Source organism: Macrobrachium nipponense, chromosome 26, assembly GCF_015104395.2.
Source record: "Macrobrachium nipponense isolate FS-2020 chromosome 26, ASM1510439v2, whole genome shotgun sequence".
NCBI lineage: Eukaryota > Metazoa > Arthropoda > Malacostraca > Decapoda > Palaemonidae > Macrobrachium > Macrobrachium nipponense.
In genome coordinates this window covers 20,570,738-20,587,110 of record NC_087215.1, presented here as the reverse complement: position 1 = coordinate 20,587,110, position 16,373 = coordinate 20,570,738, and the positions used below count along the sequence as shown (strand labels likewise).

The following is a 16,373-nucleotide window of genomic DNA, read 5'->3' as shown; positions in this document are numbered from 1 at the left end:
TTGGTAAGGTCCACTTAAAAATGCTAATAAATACTTATTTCTATTTCTACAGTTTAAACATTAACATGACCCTCATCATGCTCCCAAAGTATTAAGCAGACTTTTAAATGAAATTAAAGTTACTGTAATTTCACTTAAAAGTTAGCTTAATACATTACCCTTGAAAAAGAAATAAATGGTTGATGTGAAAATAAAGTACAGTATCGTAATGAGGACTGTATTTGCCGCACAAGCATTTACAGTAGGTACGTACGTATACTAATGTTGCCCCTAATTCATGGGATGCCATTTTCTTTTTCCCTCACAGAGTAAACTTCATTAGTTACAATCATGACGACGGTACACAATTCAATAAAATAAAGAAAACAAGTATACTATATAATGTTCACAGAGGGTAAAGGTAAAATTCAATTAATTCAAAATTATGCACTGTACGGGTAAAGATGTACAGAGAAATAAGTTTGTTGTAAAAAAATATGTGTGAGTACTAACTACAAACGAGAGAGAGAGAGAGAGAGAGAGAGAGAGAGAGAGAGAGAGAGACGAGAAGAGAGAGAGAGAGAGAGAATGAGAGAGAGAGGGATTAACAATATTGGACTGTAATACCAAATTTTCCATACCTATTTTACAATAAAAAGCATGAAAACTTATAAAATACTTCAAAAATTAAACAAACACTTTCTGCTTGGCTGGGAACTGATATCACATCTTGTAAAAGTACACTAACTGTACATGCTTTAATTACCTAGGTATCATATTTATACATGTACACAAATAAAAATACATTTATCTTACAGATTTTACACATAAATGCATGAAAACTTATAAATTACTTTAAAAATTAAACAAAAACACTTCCACAGTTTCTCTCATAAATGTTGCGTGTCTGTGAAAAAATCGCTCATGCCAATTACTTAGGATCCAATGAAAAGTTTGTCTGTGAATTGCACAACTCGAATCATTTAAGATCAAGGTATCAATGTGTAAGGAAAACTGTACTATGATGCCTGAAAAGAAACTTGTACTAGAAAAAACACCAGATTTCTTGGATGAACAGAATGCACTTATATCATTTATTCTAATATTATACAGACTGAAAAAACTGGCATGCATTTCCTTTTCAACTATGCAATGAAAGGCTTGTAGAAAAACGATGATAGCTCAGTTATCTCAATTAATTTTGTCAAGTGGACAATCCCCTGGTGAAAGTGTTTAATACCATCATCCAGCATAAAACAATTGAATGTGATCCTGTCACAACCCAAGCAGATGCATATAAATTACAATTAATCAAGCCAGAAATAACTGGATGGAGAAGATATGAGCTTCTCACCCAACTATTCACAGGTATTTATATGAAATAATTTAAACAAGAACTGGGGTACTTCCGGTTACTCAGTGCTTAAGGGCACAGTGAAATTAAAGAGCTAAAGATAGGCAGGAAAAGATTAAAGGAGATGAAAGAAGTGATTAAAAGGACCACTCAAAACAGTACTCCCTAAAAAGAATTACCCATTGGACAAGATAAAATAAAAATTTATGGCTCCTCTGTCATGAAAAGATTGTTATAGTTTTAAAAGAGAATTTCAATGCAATATATAAAGAACAATACCCAACAGCAGACTTAGAAAGGCTAATAACCTACTGGTACTTACCAGCTAATCCCATATAAGATGCAAGGAACTTGTGCTTATTAAGGCACTGATTACAAATCATCTCGGCATAATCATCACCTGGAGGAACCTGCGTACCCGAATGCTGCATGGGAATGGAAAAATATTTACAAATTCTAAATCATGATGAGAAATTATAAAATGTATACCTATTTTAGATCTTGTATGTATAGCATAAATTTCACAAAATTTCAACATGTCACCAACAATACTATGACTAGATTTGAAGACTAATTTATCAAATTGCCTTTCTTAACAAGCTCTGACAATCATTAACTTTTCCTATCAGAGCTTTTACGTGCAATGAATTCTCTCTACTTTCTTCTGGCTTGTATTGCCTACCTAACTTTCCATTGGGTTTAGCTTTACACCTATGCCTTTTCCCAAGATATTATCGGACTTCTATACCTAACACTCTCCTAACTGTTCCTCTCCCCTTCTCAAGGTATCACTGGCCCCGCTAGTTTGACAGCAGATAAGTTATAATCACTCAATCTCACTTTCTCACATGCCAAATCACCCTATTTTTCAATCTCATATATTTTCTGGTCTCTTCGCATCCTACCTCTCAGCAACTTCCTCATTTAACTTCTCTTTAAAACCTAACTCACCCTTCCATGGTACCAGTCTTCACAGATGCAACACTGAATCATTTCATCATCCAATGTATCTTCAGGATCTGGATACGGCCGATGGCAGGTACAGTAAGCTCCTCTGAAGTTTTGATTATATTCATTTTCTGGGTTTTCTGGCAATTTTTCCTGTTGGAGATAACACATAACATTTTCTCATTATCCATTTTCAGTAGATTTGATGTAAAGATTATGCAGTTGCTGAGCCATAATCATGTTTTTACTGAGGAAAAAACCAATAATTACTATCATTATCAGTGTACATATACTGTAAACAAAAACCACATTAGCAACTTTGTCAAGTCAAGAATAGGAGGGTGCAATGCTTTTGGTGAAACCAAAAACCTACAATTATGGAGAAATGCATGAAATATGCTTGCAGAAAGTGAGACAAAAGCAGCCTGACGATAGGGTGAAGACATGATGTGAAGGAAGATATAAATGCACAAGTTTAGGATGGCCCTTCTCAAATATTTTGCAAAGGGAAAACAAGCAGCCTATGTCATACGATTATGAATTCTGATGTTACAAAACATGACAAACATTTGCTTAGTCCTCAGGGCTTAACAATACCGTCATTCAAAATCATGTGAGAGGGCTTTAAGGTGTAAACACAACAAAAAATATCTTGTAAAAAATTTACTTAGCAGCTACACAAAATCCTAGATGATGCAGAGCTTACATGTGTTTAACCCGTTTCTCCCAACAAGTGTTCAACGCCTGCAACTCCCAAACAACTTAAACAGCTGGGCTCAATCTTTCATGTATACTGTAGGTAGACTGTAAGCAGTAAAACGGCCAAACAAGAGCATTGCGAAGAGGTCACGTCATTATCATTAACATTCATATGAAAATTTGTATAAAAAGTTCAACTGAACCATATAAATATAAACCCTTCAATCTTAATCAACTTGAATCACTATTTTGGTGGGAGGATGAGATTCTAATAGCTCTAAGATAAGCCAAGGGCAAAAAATGTCACGAACCCCATGTCCACAATAACTCAAGGGGAAAGCAAATGGAACTAAACATTAAAGTTCAGGATAGTTGCGTCTGACCTTAAAAGTCCATACCTCCAAGATAAGTGATGGATAAATTAAGGGATTAAAATTACCCTAGTCTTAGGATAGCTGATTTCTCAAGATTCTAGAGGATCCTGATTACTGTTGCTTATTGAAACAAACTTCCCCTGCTGACTTTTATAAACAAAAAGCCTGTAATTGTTCAATCAAAGTTTCCTAATCATCTTGAGATGGTGGCAAACTGCTTTAACTAGGCAAAAGAGATGATCCTCAGTGCTACCAGTGACCAATGCAGAGACAGCAAGTGCTAACAAAGTGACCCCAATAGCATCTTTGCAATTAAATCATGAGAAGCAGAAACACCAATAAACAACCTGCCTCTGGTTTAGGTGACATTGCCTCAAAGAGCATACAATTTGCTCACTAGTCTGGAGAATGGTTCTCAGTCATAAGGAGGCCTCATCTAGAGATTCAAAGGAGCACTGGTAAGGGAATGAACAAATAAGGGAAGATTCCATGTTAGTGGTTGAACACTCCCTCCTCAAGTGCTGAAACAACTATTTAAGGACCTTTAAACCTATGCTAATACCATCAAATTCAAGTACCAGTAACACAAGTTGTGGCAGGTACACCAATGGCCAAAAAATGGATACCCCAGAAGTAATCAGCTGCCTAAGAAATTTCTACATAAAACTCAACACTATCAAAAATATACTCGAAACAGTGAGTCAAATCCAGAAAAGATGAAGGTGCCTGAACAGACAGCACTAGCACTATAGTCTTGCCACCATGATGAGAGCTCTCTGGCATGGCATTTAAAGATCTGCCCTGTCACCAATTTTACAAAAACAACAACTGACCAGTGTGTGACAGACCTCTGAATGTCTTTGAGACAAACCCCAAGGCTTTAATTATAAGATTATAGGGACTTTTCATTCCCAGGTATTTTAATCTCATTCCTATTTGGCCCTGCTCTCGATCTCTCTCTCTTCTGAATCTTACAGCTGTCCAAGCGAGAGCTTTTTTATGGGATAACATATGCCCTCCATTTGCCTTTTCCTCTAGAAAATAACTATCTATTTTGTATACAATTGCCTTTTTTTTGGCTGTGAAGTTGATGTCTATCCATGGCTGAGATGACCAGGAATGATTTGTAAGTCGGTGTCAAAGTCACTCCACACTTCAATCAAGCCAAAATTTTGCCATTTTAGCAATATTCAGTCATTGTTTCCATCTATTATTTTGTGTGTGAGAGAGAGAAGAGCGAGAGAGAGAGAGAGAGAGAGAGAGAGAGAATCTGTCTGTATATGATTGTTTATTTTCTCAATCGTCAAAACTTACTGTTATGCTTATTTCATATTTCCTTGCTCACCAATTTATTCTATACCAATGATATTAAGAAATCAAAATAGAACTGCCTCCAGACATGTACAGAGACCACCGAAGCAGAGAATCTAAGCGGCTTATCCGTGGATTGAAACGCACATGGAACTGTTTGAAATATTGGCAACAGCACCAAAACGAGATGCCATGTTGATAGAAAATCTGATTCCATTTCTTGTTATTGCATCAAAGAACGTTTATCAATCGTGAACCTACGTAATTGATTTAGAATTCTGCGTAACAGAAAATCTGCGTAACAGAAAAGATGATATTCGATATCGGTAATAGGAGTAAAGGTTTTATCTCTCAGTTGTTGTTATAAATTTGGTAGATATGCAAAGATTAAACACGTGGGAGAACCCAAACAGCCCCGCCAGAGAGCTCTGGTCATTTTGGAAATACTATAGCAGACATTATAGGGGTAACAGTGTGAGTGACAGGCAAAACGTGCAGCAAATGTGAAATAATCTAAGTAGCAGGTTTGGTAGAAGGCAGTGATTGCAAGACAAGAGGGTCTTAGAGTAGCTAGTGGAGTGGCAGTAGTCCAACAAGCCATTCCCAGGGAATCACAGGCAGTCTGTGACATACAATGGCATCGGGTTCAAAAGCACGGGTGCTGGGTACAAGAGTTGATGGTCAAATATAGGTAGGACTGAGGATGGGGGGGGATAAGGTTAAGACCGGGGAAAAATGAATGTTATGGTCACCAACAGAAAGAACATGACATGTTCTAAACTATGAGCCCTACTCTTAGCTCTAGAGGCCACCTTCCTTTTTCTATCCCTATTTCCTCCAAACGAAACTTCAAAATCTTTGACTGTTTTTCATCCCATCCTTGACATTCCTCACAAGTAAGAACCTTAGAGCATTCTTGCCCTCTATACTTAACACAGATCATATGACTATTGTCACCTTAGTCATGTGGGTCTTGCAACCCTCCCTACAATATCTAATGGAGGAGGAACTAGAATCTGACATAATTACCAACACAAGGGTCTCCCGAATAAACTAATCTCAGCTGAAAAGCTACCAGAACAATCAATATATCACCAAAACCTAAGTGAAGCTGAAAAACTGACAAAGCTGCCAAAAAACATCAGTTGTGATGAAAGCCAGCAGAAAAAAAGTGAGCTCCTCTGTTTTGTTGTACCTATTGTTCACCAATAGCAGGCTGGGTGGTCACCTACACAATAAATATAGAATCACTACCACAAAATTCAAATATTAGCTGCTGCAAGAGTGGAAAAGTATAGCTAAGTAATTGCTTGGTAGTTACTTATATGAGACACTAAGTTTCACAGTACGTGACATTTTTGAGAATTCTATAATTCAATTTCAAGTATATAATGAAAATAACTAATGTTGAATATTAATATAGAATGTTAATTCCATGAAGTTGCAATGGCATAGTACATACCTTCAACAGTTTACAAACGTTGTTGGGAAACTTGGAATTACCACAATCACATCGAAAATGCCTGAAATAGTACACAATGTTTATGAGCCCTAATTAACCATATAAACTTCTTACATTAACCAATATTAACTATATATAAACAATTCATTATCTATTAAAATTCACGATCTTTTACAAATACACATCAAAAGATGAATGAATCTACTAAGGTTTCATCAAATGATATCTCCAAATAACACATACAATAAAAAGAATTTTAGGTTAATCTTATAAAATAAATGTTCATCCTATATGCAATGACAAAAAAAGCCACAAAAGAAAAAAAATAGTGCGCATAACTCTATAACTTTTGACAAGTTCAAAATTTATTTCATTAAAATGATATCAGAGACAAGAGAACCCTGGTAAGCAGAGAATTCTCACTTCTTGCATTAGGTAACTACAAATCATTTCCTCGTGAATTTAGGATGAAATTACTGCATGAATACCTGGTCCACAAGTGTTCATAGCAGTTATGAAGGTTGAATCACCTCACTGTTTTTGTACAATTTTGTCATGAGGACTTCATCCTATATTATTGTAATTTTTGTTTCTATTGCTTTTAAGCTTTGTATAATTTTACACTCTTGACTTGGTACATATTTTCATGAATACTCAGCTGGTTTAATTATAAAATAATTCTATAACACGATGAACCTTTATCATTAAGAAAACTAAATAAAACTGGTAACTTTTTAGCTTATTATGATTTGTATTCACATAAATAATAACCAAACTAGCAAACAGGTTTCTCTAATAAAAATACTTTTTCAGTCTTTAATATCAAATAGCAACAAAAGTATTGCATATAGCATAAGACACATTACATGAGTCCAACTGATATGTGTAGGTGACTAAGGTACTGCAATGCTGTAAGTTTACAGTCTCTGACATAACTATCTTCCATTCACTGTATTTTCATTGTGACATGACTGTCTTCCATTTACTGATTTTCATTGTGGTTTATGTTATGTATAATGATTGTTAATAACTGCATTATAACTAAAGAAAACTGAGCCCAATAATCTTTAGTTATGAAGGTATTATTATGTGCTTATTTCTATTGCATATACACTATGGTATATACAGATCACATTCTCACAAGCTATAACTTTCAATAGTTTATGCTGGCCTAATAAAATGAACACACAAAAAGGCTGGTAGCAAAGGGAATTTTAGAAGTATCATTTCTTTCACATTCTAAGTTTTGTCATTTTGTTTTTATTTTCCACCAACATAGTAAAGTATACACAATACTGTAAAATACTTTATTGTAAAGTACATACACTGTATATGTACATGTTTAAGTTTTATGAATATCAAAGAATCACTTGGTAAAGCTGTAGATATTCTAAAATATGCATACTTCTCCTAACATCAAAACCTATGACTTCATATTTTACTAACTGCAAAGTTAGGTGTTGGAAACTGAACAAAATATTACAGATTTATAAGTTTTAGCACCAAATCAATTCTTTTTACAAATATATCTATTACATTTGCTACCAAAATCGATGGTAATGTTGCATTCAGTTTCAGTTTCTAAAGTCTGAAACATCTAAAACAAGGCTGAGCAATCTATCCCCTAAATAGTCTCCCAAAAAAGTTACAATCCTATCATTACCAAATTATAATCACGTGTTAGCAGCCACAACATAATCAAATAAACGACCTAAAAACATACCTAAAAAAATAACTACTGACAAAATATTAATTTGTAGAAAACAAAGCCAACTGTATACAGTAACAATAATTTTTCCATCCTCAACACCTACCGCTTAGTATACAGTTCAATGAGTTCATGATCTCCATGACAGTGATAGCTGCAAGCAAGACAAACACCTGCTAGACGTCCACTATCCACTGGACAACATGTTATACATGCATAGAGCGCTTGGCGTTTCACATAGCCCTGAAAAAATACACATTCAGTAAATGTATACAGTCTGTATTTAGCAAATTTCTTTTCAATAAATAAAAAAGAATGGTTATTTGGTTTCTCACAACCTGGAAATAATAACACATGAAAAATGCTAGTTGAAAATCCCACCAATGATTTCCAATAAATTTCTTATTTCCAGAGTAAACAAGGCCATTTTGATCACACTTGGATAAATACAACTACATACTAATGGATTCAGAGCTGACAGAATGCTGTTTTTCAGCAATAACTTTTTATCAAAGCACCAGATAAAGGTGTTAGTTGGCAAGCATATATTCTATAACCCTAACTAATTTTTGCAATTATTATTTTGTACCTAAGTTCAATAGTTTTGGTACTTATTAGAGTAAAAGTGAGTTTCCTATGCCAGAGCCATCAAAATACCAGGTAAGGGTTTTGAACGCAATAGTGACGTTAACCTATGCTATCATGAGGTTCCACCCACAGTAAAGAGAAGTTTACATATTGGGAAAATGTCTCTTCACTGTGGCCCTGCCCACTTACCAATGACATACTCACTAACTGATATTAGTACCCCATCCTAAGCTTCAGCGATATCAGTGATGATGAGCAGGATTTGTCACCGTCCCCTTGATTGGATTATCAATCTCGATAATTATTTTACATTATCATTATTATCATTTTGTAGAAGTTTCATCGCAACTTCCACAGCAGCTGTTGGGACTATGTTGTTAGCTTGGAAGCATTCCATTTTCTTGAAATTCGCATTGTTTCTACTTCACAAATAATTCAATGTATGTAATTCATCCACATAATGAAGCAGTCTACAGCTCATTTGTTATATCTAGTATGTATATCTATTCAGGGCAGGAATACAAAAAGACAACCCGGTTGTTCATATAAAGTCCATCCTTTGTCTTCAAACCTGACGCTTGCATGCCACTCAGGTATGGTGCCCAGCCCTCCTTTGATGTATTTGAGAACAGAGGATCTTTGGCGGTCAGGGAGTTCAAGGTCCTCCTGCTAAAAGGCACAAGGTGGGAGTCACTTCAGGTCAACCTGAATCAGCTTTCAGCTGCCAATAAGTTGGTGGAGTGACAAGCTTCTCTAGAAACAACATGTGACCAAAGATTACTGTACGGAAACATCTATCAGCTTGCTCAAACAAGAACCTTAGAAAAGTCTCTCACTGCTGCCAAGTCAATAGGCATGCCCAGGTACTTAGGTACTTTACCTGTTTCTTGGGCATGAGATCAGACCTTTCCCAATTCATCCCAATCCCAAAGTTAAGGCAAAATTGCAGATAGCAGTCTCTGTTCTACAGCCAATTGTCCCTCCAGATGTGCCATAGCTAGCCAATCGTTTAGGTAATGAAGCAAGCATTTACCCTACAAATGGTGAGCAATCTGCAAAATTGTTGAGCTACAACAGTCATATACCTAGGGCTACCCTCAAGTAAAATTAAAATAGCAGGAAGATTAATAGGCTAGGGTAAATGACCGAGCGGCGACATTGCAGCCACCTCTCCCAGAACGTGGCCACCTTCCCGAAAAAGTATTTGAATTCTCTGCCAAGAGCATCAGCCAAGAGTTGTAATCAATCCAGGCAGCACGACATGACCTCTAAAGTACTCCTCTCAAAATGACAATTTGTCGAAAATTGCATTTTTCCTAACTATACAAACCTGAGGTCCTTTAACAATAGGAAGTAGCTAGCGGCAGCTGGAACGGTCGTAAGCTTCGAACAAGGGGAGAACGGTAGTTAACTGCTTGTCCGATCGTCGCGCGGCTGAGAGGTAAACAAATCACTTTTGCTTTTGGCCCATGCGAAATACACAGAGTGAGGGGTGGCATGAGGAGGGACTATATGTAAAGGACCTCAGGTTTGTATAGTTAGGAAAAATGCAATTTTCGACAAATTGTCATTTGTTCCGATACGTAATACAAACCCTCGGTCCTTTAACATTAGGAAGACTCACTTCTTGGTGGGAGGAATCTGAGTCTTTTGATGAACAGACTGGTGTTCGTCCATCCTTGGAGTGCCTCCCTGGTCGTAAGAGCGAGGGAGGGATCCAAGCCTCTGTCCGATTGATCGGGGTGTGCACCGCAGGATCAATGGTCAGACCTCTGGGCCGAGTACTAAGAGAGAGGCAAGCGTATCTCTTCGTACCAGCATTGTAAGAACTTGTTCCTGTACAGGAGCAAATATAAAGTCATGGGTTTGTCTCATGTAGGCATCCACTTCCTCCCCCTTGTAGGAGAAAGTGGTGGGTATACGCTCCTATCCCTAGTTAAAGGGATAGGATGGAGCTCGGTCGAGTAGCTTACCTGCATCTGACTCCCTTCCAGCGTGGTGACGACCGTATCCCTCTGCCCACAGGTAGAGGTAGAGGTAGAGAAAGATGGTGAAGAGAAGCCAGTCACACTCTCATTCGCACATTCATTCTCCCAGTCATACCAGGAATCGATGCTGTTCTGCCTGCTCGGGTGCTGGGTAAGCTTACACAACGTGTTGAGCAGCCACCACAGGTCCCAAGGAAAAAGTATCCAAGGACTTGTGGGCAATATCCCGAAGGTAGAAGGATGTGAAGGTGGTCTGGTTGGCCCAGACACCTGCCTTCAGGACCTGCGCCACGGAGAAGTTCTTACGGAACGCTAAGGAGGGTCCGATACCTCTGACTTCGTGGGCTCTTGGTCGGAGCGTACGGATGTCGTCGCTACCATCAGCTTCGTACGCTCTCCTGATCACCTCACGTAGCCAGAAAGAAAGCGTGTTCTTGGAAACTTCTTTCTTGGTAACCCCAGTGCTAACGAAGAGGCGTCGACACTCAGGCCTGAGGTGTCGAGTTCTCTTCAGATAGCGCCGTAGCGCCCTCACAGGACAAAGCAGCATCTCATCCGCATCGTTATCGGTGAAGTCCAGAAGGGAGGGGATCGTGAAAGACTCGAACCTGTCGTCAGGGATCGACGGATTCTGAGTCTTGGCTACGAAGTTCGGGACGAAATCAAGCGTCACAGATCCCCAGCCTCTGGTGTGTTTAACATCATAAGAAAGACCATGTAGTTCCCCTACTCTCTTCGCCGATGCCAGGGCCAGCAAGAAGAGGGTCTTGAGGGTCAGATCCCTGTCTGACGACTCTCGGAGTGGCTCGAAGGGTCTTCGAGTCAAACTCCTAAGGACGAGAGTCACATCCCACGCAGGGGGCCTGAGTTCCCTGGGTGGGCAAGACCTTTCGAAGCTCCTCATTAGCAAGGAGATCTCGAACGAGTTCGAGATGTCCAGTCCCCTCAGTTTTAGGACGAGAGCCAGGGCGGCTCTATATCCTTTAACTGTGGGTACTGAGAGGAGCTTCTCTCGGTGAAGAAACACGAGGAAATCCGCTACCTGCTGAAGAGTGGCTCTGAGAGGAGACAGACCCTGTCTACGACACCAACCACAGAAGACGGCCCACTTCCCCTGGTACACAGCTGCAGAGGACTGTCGGAACGTGTCCCAGCCATCTCTGTTGCTGCGCTACGAGAAAAGCCTCTCGTTTGCAAGAGATGGTGGATAACAGCCAGCCGTGAAGTTGAAGGGACTGGACTGCTTGGTGGTACCGTTCTACGTGTAGCTGGGCTAGAAGGTTGTGCCAATTGGGTAGCTCTCTCGGTGCGTCCGCAAGAAGAGCCAGCAGGTCCGGATACCAAACGGCTTGAGGTCGTTTGGGAGCCACCAGGATCATTCTGAGATTGGGAGTGACCAGCGCTCGACTGATCACTTTCCGAATCAGACAGAAGGGAGGAAAGGCGTAAACGAAGAGGTTGTCCCAGGGGTGTTGGAGAGCGTCCTCTGCAGCTGCCGTGGGTCCGGCACGGCTGAAAAGAAAACCTGAAGTTTTCTGTTGTACCGGGTGGCGAACAGGTCTACGACCGGTCACCCCCACAGGTTGAAGAGCCTTTCCGCCACATCTTGGTGTAGAGACCATCCGGTTCCTATCACCTGATCCCGACGGCTGAGCTTGTCCACTACTACATTTCCTCTTGCCTGGAATGTAGCGTGCTGACAGCTCTATCGAGTGAGCCGTGGCCCACTCGTGCACCTGCACCGTCAACTGGTGAAGCGGAAGAGACACTAGGCCCCCCTGCTTGTTGACATATGCCACTACTGTGGTGTTGTCGCACATCAACACCACTGAGTGTCCCACCAAGCGGTCCTGAAATTCTTGGAGAGCGTTGAACGCCGCCTTGAGTTCCAGGACATTGATGTGAAGGTGCCTTTCGTGATGGTCCCACACACCTGCAGTCAGCAACTCCTCCAGGTGTGCGCCCCATCCCTCGGTCGATGCGTCTGAGAACAGAAGCATCTCCGGGGGGGAGTGCGTATGGGCACTCCTCTTAAGAGGTTCTTGTCGTCGAGCCACCAGGCTAGGTCCTGCCTCACCTTGTCCGTGAGAGCCACGGGAAAGTAAGGAGGATCCTTCGCCTGAGACCAACTCTCCCTTAGCCTCCACTGGAGAGACCGCAGGTGAAGACGCCCGTGAGGGACTAACTTCTCGAGTGACGACAGATGGCCGATCACGACTTGCCATTGCTGTGCTGCCTGTTCCTGCTGAGACAGGAACCGGCCGGCTGCCTCCCTGAATTTGCTGATACGCAAGTCTGCGGGAAAGACCTGCCCTGCTACCGTGTCTATCAGCATACCCCAGGTACTTCATCTTCTGCTTGGGTTCGAGATCGGACTTCTCGTAGTTTATCACGATCCCCAGATCGCGACAAAACTTGAGGAGTCGATCTCTGTCCTGCAGCAACTGCGAGCGGGAGCTCGCCAGGACCAGCCAATCGTCGAGATACCTCAGAAGATGTATCCCGTGCGAATGGGCCCAAGCCGACACCAGAGTGAACACTCGCGTGAACACCTGTGGGGCGGTTGACAGACCGAAACAAAGTGCCCTGAATTGGTACACCGTCCCGTCGAAGATGAAGCGGAGGTACTTTCTGGAGGACTGATGGATGGGTATTTGAAAATACGCGTCCTTCAAGTCCACTGAAAGCATGAAATCGTTCCCCCTGATCGAGTCGAGCACCGAGCGTGCCGACTCCATCGTGAACCGCGTCGTGCGAACGAAGCGGTTCAGGGAGAGAGGTCTATCACCGGACGCCAGCCCCCCGATTGCCTTCTCCACTAGGAAGAGGCGGCTGTAAAAGCCCAGTGATTGGTCCTCCACGATCTCTACAGCTCGTTTCGCCAGCATGGTCTTGATCTCCTGTCGAAGAGCGTTGTCCTTTGATGATCCCCGGACATAGGTTTGTAGATGGACCGGTTTGGAGATTGAGGGGGGGAGGGGGGGGCCGAGACTCGAAGGGTAGTAGATATCCCTCCCGAAGGACGTCTACTATCCAGTTCTCGGCACCGTAGCGCTGCCAAGTTGCCCAATGGCTCGCTAGGCACCCCCCCACTTCGGCAGCAGGTGAGGGGGAATTCCGTCCCTAGCGTTTCCCACCTCGTTTCGACTTCTTCCCACCACCTCCTCGGGGAAAGGAGGGCTGGGAGGAGGGCTGGTTACGGCCTCCTTTCGCAGAAGTCGAAACAACAGGAGTCTTCACACGGGGCTTAGACGGTGCAACCGTCTTCGCCGCCGTGGAAGCGCTAGCTAAACTCTTAGGCTTAGCCGCAGTTGCTCGAGATTGCCCAGTAACCTTCGAGACTGCCTGGTGGACTAAGCGGTCACTGTCATCAGTGCGCCGCCTTTCCACCGCAGCGTCCACCATCTCTCCGGGAAAGAGAGCGGGGGAACTCCTAATAGGTCCATTGCGAAGCCCGAGTGCCGCCTCACGCCCGGCCCCCCCCTTGGTCACTCGTGGGTAAGGACTGCGTCCCTACGTCGAAGAACCAAGTTGGCCCACAGGTTAGCAGTCTGATGGGCGAGGTAAGAGATAGCTCTTCCTCCAGACTGGCACAGTCTCCTGAAAGAAGCGTCGTCTTCGAGAGCAGAACTCCCAGAGCCGGCCGCTACTTTGGATATTGTGAGGGACCACAAATCCAGCCAAGAGACTGCCTGGAACGCTGCCATAGCGGTAGATTCCAGGGCAAGTGCCTCCTGCTGCGAGAACCAGAGGTTCTCCGACAGGAGCTGCTGCAGGGACACACCTGGAGTCAGCCTTGCTAACTCCGGGTTAACCTGTTTTGGCAGTATCGGGTCTTCCGAAGGCACGTAAAATCGCCTCTGACGCTGTAGAGGAGGAGGAAGCAGCTTGGAAGACCGTCCGGATTTCAGCGAATCCTCTCGCCCTGAGACGAGATTCTCGACTTGATCCAGGACCGAGTCTGCAAGCTCCGATCGCGGCAGCCCCACCATCATTTTGGGTTCCTTCTTAGGACCCCAAAATGACTCGAGCCGGGACGTGGGCTCGGCCGGTGGTAGCGGCGATCCTTCCGCAAGGTCATTATGCTGACGAATCAGCTTAATGACTTCTGCAAAATTCCTCTGTATCTCGGGAGTAACCGCGTCTTGCGGAGTAGGACCGTCCAGTCCCTCCAGCAAGAACAGATCCCGAGATACTCCTCCTTCAGAAGGAGGAACAGCGGCAGACCCCTGACGGTCGCCTCCAACTACTTGCGCGTATGTTCTGGTCGGTCCTAGAACCGTGCCTGATCCATACGGCGTCATAGCGGGATCGCGAGCGGCGCACCTCTCGCGATCACTCCTAGGTACCTCGCTCCTCCCGGTGTAGCCCGAGGAGGTTGAAGGTACAGGAGAGGCAGACCTGACGCTCCCCCCTCGCTCGCTGGCAGGACCAGCATGCGTGGGGGGCTGCTGCTGATCGTCAACCCGCGGTGGCGATCGAGCAGCAGGCCTAGCCTTGCCGCTCGCCTGGGGCGAGAGGCTCGGCTGAGAACGTCGACGCTGATCTCTAGCGTCAGGCGAGCTGTTGCTGGTTACCGTCTCCGCCCGGTCCCTGTGGGAGCGGCGGTCAGGTGACCTGCTAGGCTCGCTGTCGCGGTGAGACCGGCGAGCGTCCTCTCGGCGCGTCGAGCCGCTGGTACCAGCCGTGGCTGGTACCGACGGCCGCGGGGACCCCTTCCTCGCCTCAACCCGTGGCTGGTCAGCGACCGTCACGTCAACCCGAGCAGCCAGCTGGTCACTGCGAGAGCGTCCACTGGCCTGGCGAGAGTCGTCTGCACGACTCTCGCCAGTCTTCTGCTCCGCGCTGCGGTCTTGACGGCGAGCGAGCTCGGGCGTCAAAATTTTGGCTGGCCGGTCTCCGTGGGAAGAGCGTCCACTCGGTACTTCTCACGAATGAGAAGCGGCCGAGACGGATCCTGATTTAGCGGCAGAACCGCTAACACCAGGTGAGGACGTACCAGCCGAGGCTGGTACACCTCTGGTCCCCATCGTCTTCTTCTTTGCAGAGGAAGAGACGGGCCCCGTTCCCCGAAGGAGGAAACAGGAGGACCAGCAGAAGAGCTCCCCGAATCGCCTGAGCGAGACGGGCCCTTAGAAGATCCCGAAGGAGTCTTCTTAGGGGGGGAGGAGGCAGCCTTCTTCTTCTTCGGCTTGGTAGCCTTAGAAGTCGAAGGGGAAGAGGAGGCAGCAGACGACGAAGAAGACGACGAAGACGACGATGACACCTTCCTCTTCTTCTTCGCCAGGCTCCGCAGGACAGACGTCAGGTCTTCCATCCAGGAGGGAGCCGGGGCAGTTGCCGAAGCAACAGGGCCCGACTGCACCTGTCCGGAAGAACCTGAGACTGTAGCAGCACCACCAACAGCAGGAGCGACAGGAACAGGTACAGGAACAGCAGGGACAGCAACAGGTATGGCAGGTACGGCAGGAACCACAGGAGAGCCAGGCGTCCTGTCGGCAGCTAACCGTCATTCTTGGCACTGGCGGCAGGTCTTAGGGCAGCGGAAGTCCGGGGTCGGCAACACAAAGAAACCAGGTGGCGGTGGCACCGTCCTCTTTGGCACGGCAGTAATGGTTTTGTGCACCGCAGCTGTAGGCGTCACCGTCATTACATGCGGCGTATACACAAGATGCGGCGGCATGTCATAGGCTGGTGTTGTGATAGTGGTAGTGGTAGTGGTCACCACACCATGAGTGACCACTGCCGACCCCGCCAACCGCTCAATCAACCCCTGAATGCTTGGCACTCCCTGCAGCCCCAGCGACTCCCACACCTGTCCAAGGTTGTCCTCCACTGGTGGCACATCTGCAGAAGCAACAGTCGGGTTTAGTAAGAGGGGGTTCCCTCGCGCCTGGGGGGAGACGAACCCCACCCAGAGCGGACGGAAGACCCCGAATACAACTGGACGTCCAGGTAGCGG

General features: G+C 44.4%; 1 protein-coding gene across 1 annotated transcript in view; it reads right to left on the bottom strand.

Moving 5' to 3' along the window:
* Window positions 1–16,373, bottom strand: part of LOC135199590 (putative E3 ubiquitin-protein ligase UBR7) — a 47,470-nt gene that overhangs the window by 21,738 nt on the left and 9,359 nt on the right. Inside the window, exons 2-5 of the mRNA XM_064227746.1 lie at window positions 7,942–8,236; window positions 6,128–6,188; window positions 2,285–2,434; window positions 1,656–1,758 (exon numbers count right to left, since the gene is read on the bottom strand). Of these exons, the coding sequence (XP_064083816.1) occupies window positions 1,656–1,758; window positions 2,285–2,434; window positions 6,128–6,188; window positions 7,942–8,236 (609 nt within the window). The remainder of the gene's footprint in view (window positions 1–1,655; window positions 1,759–2,284; window positions 2,435–6,127; window positions 6,189–7,941; window positions 8,237–16,373) is intronic.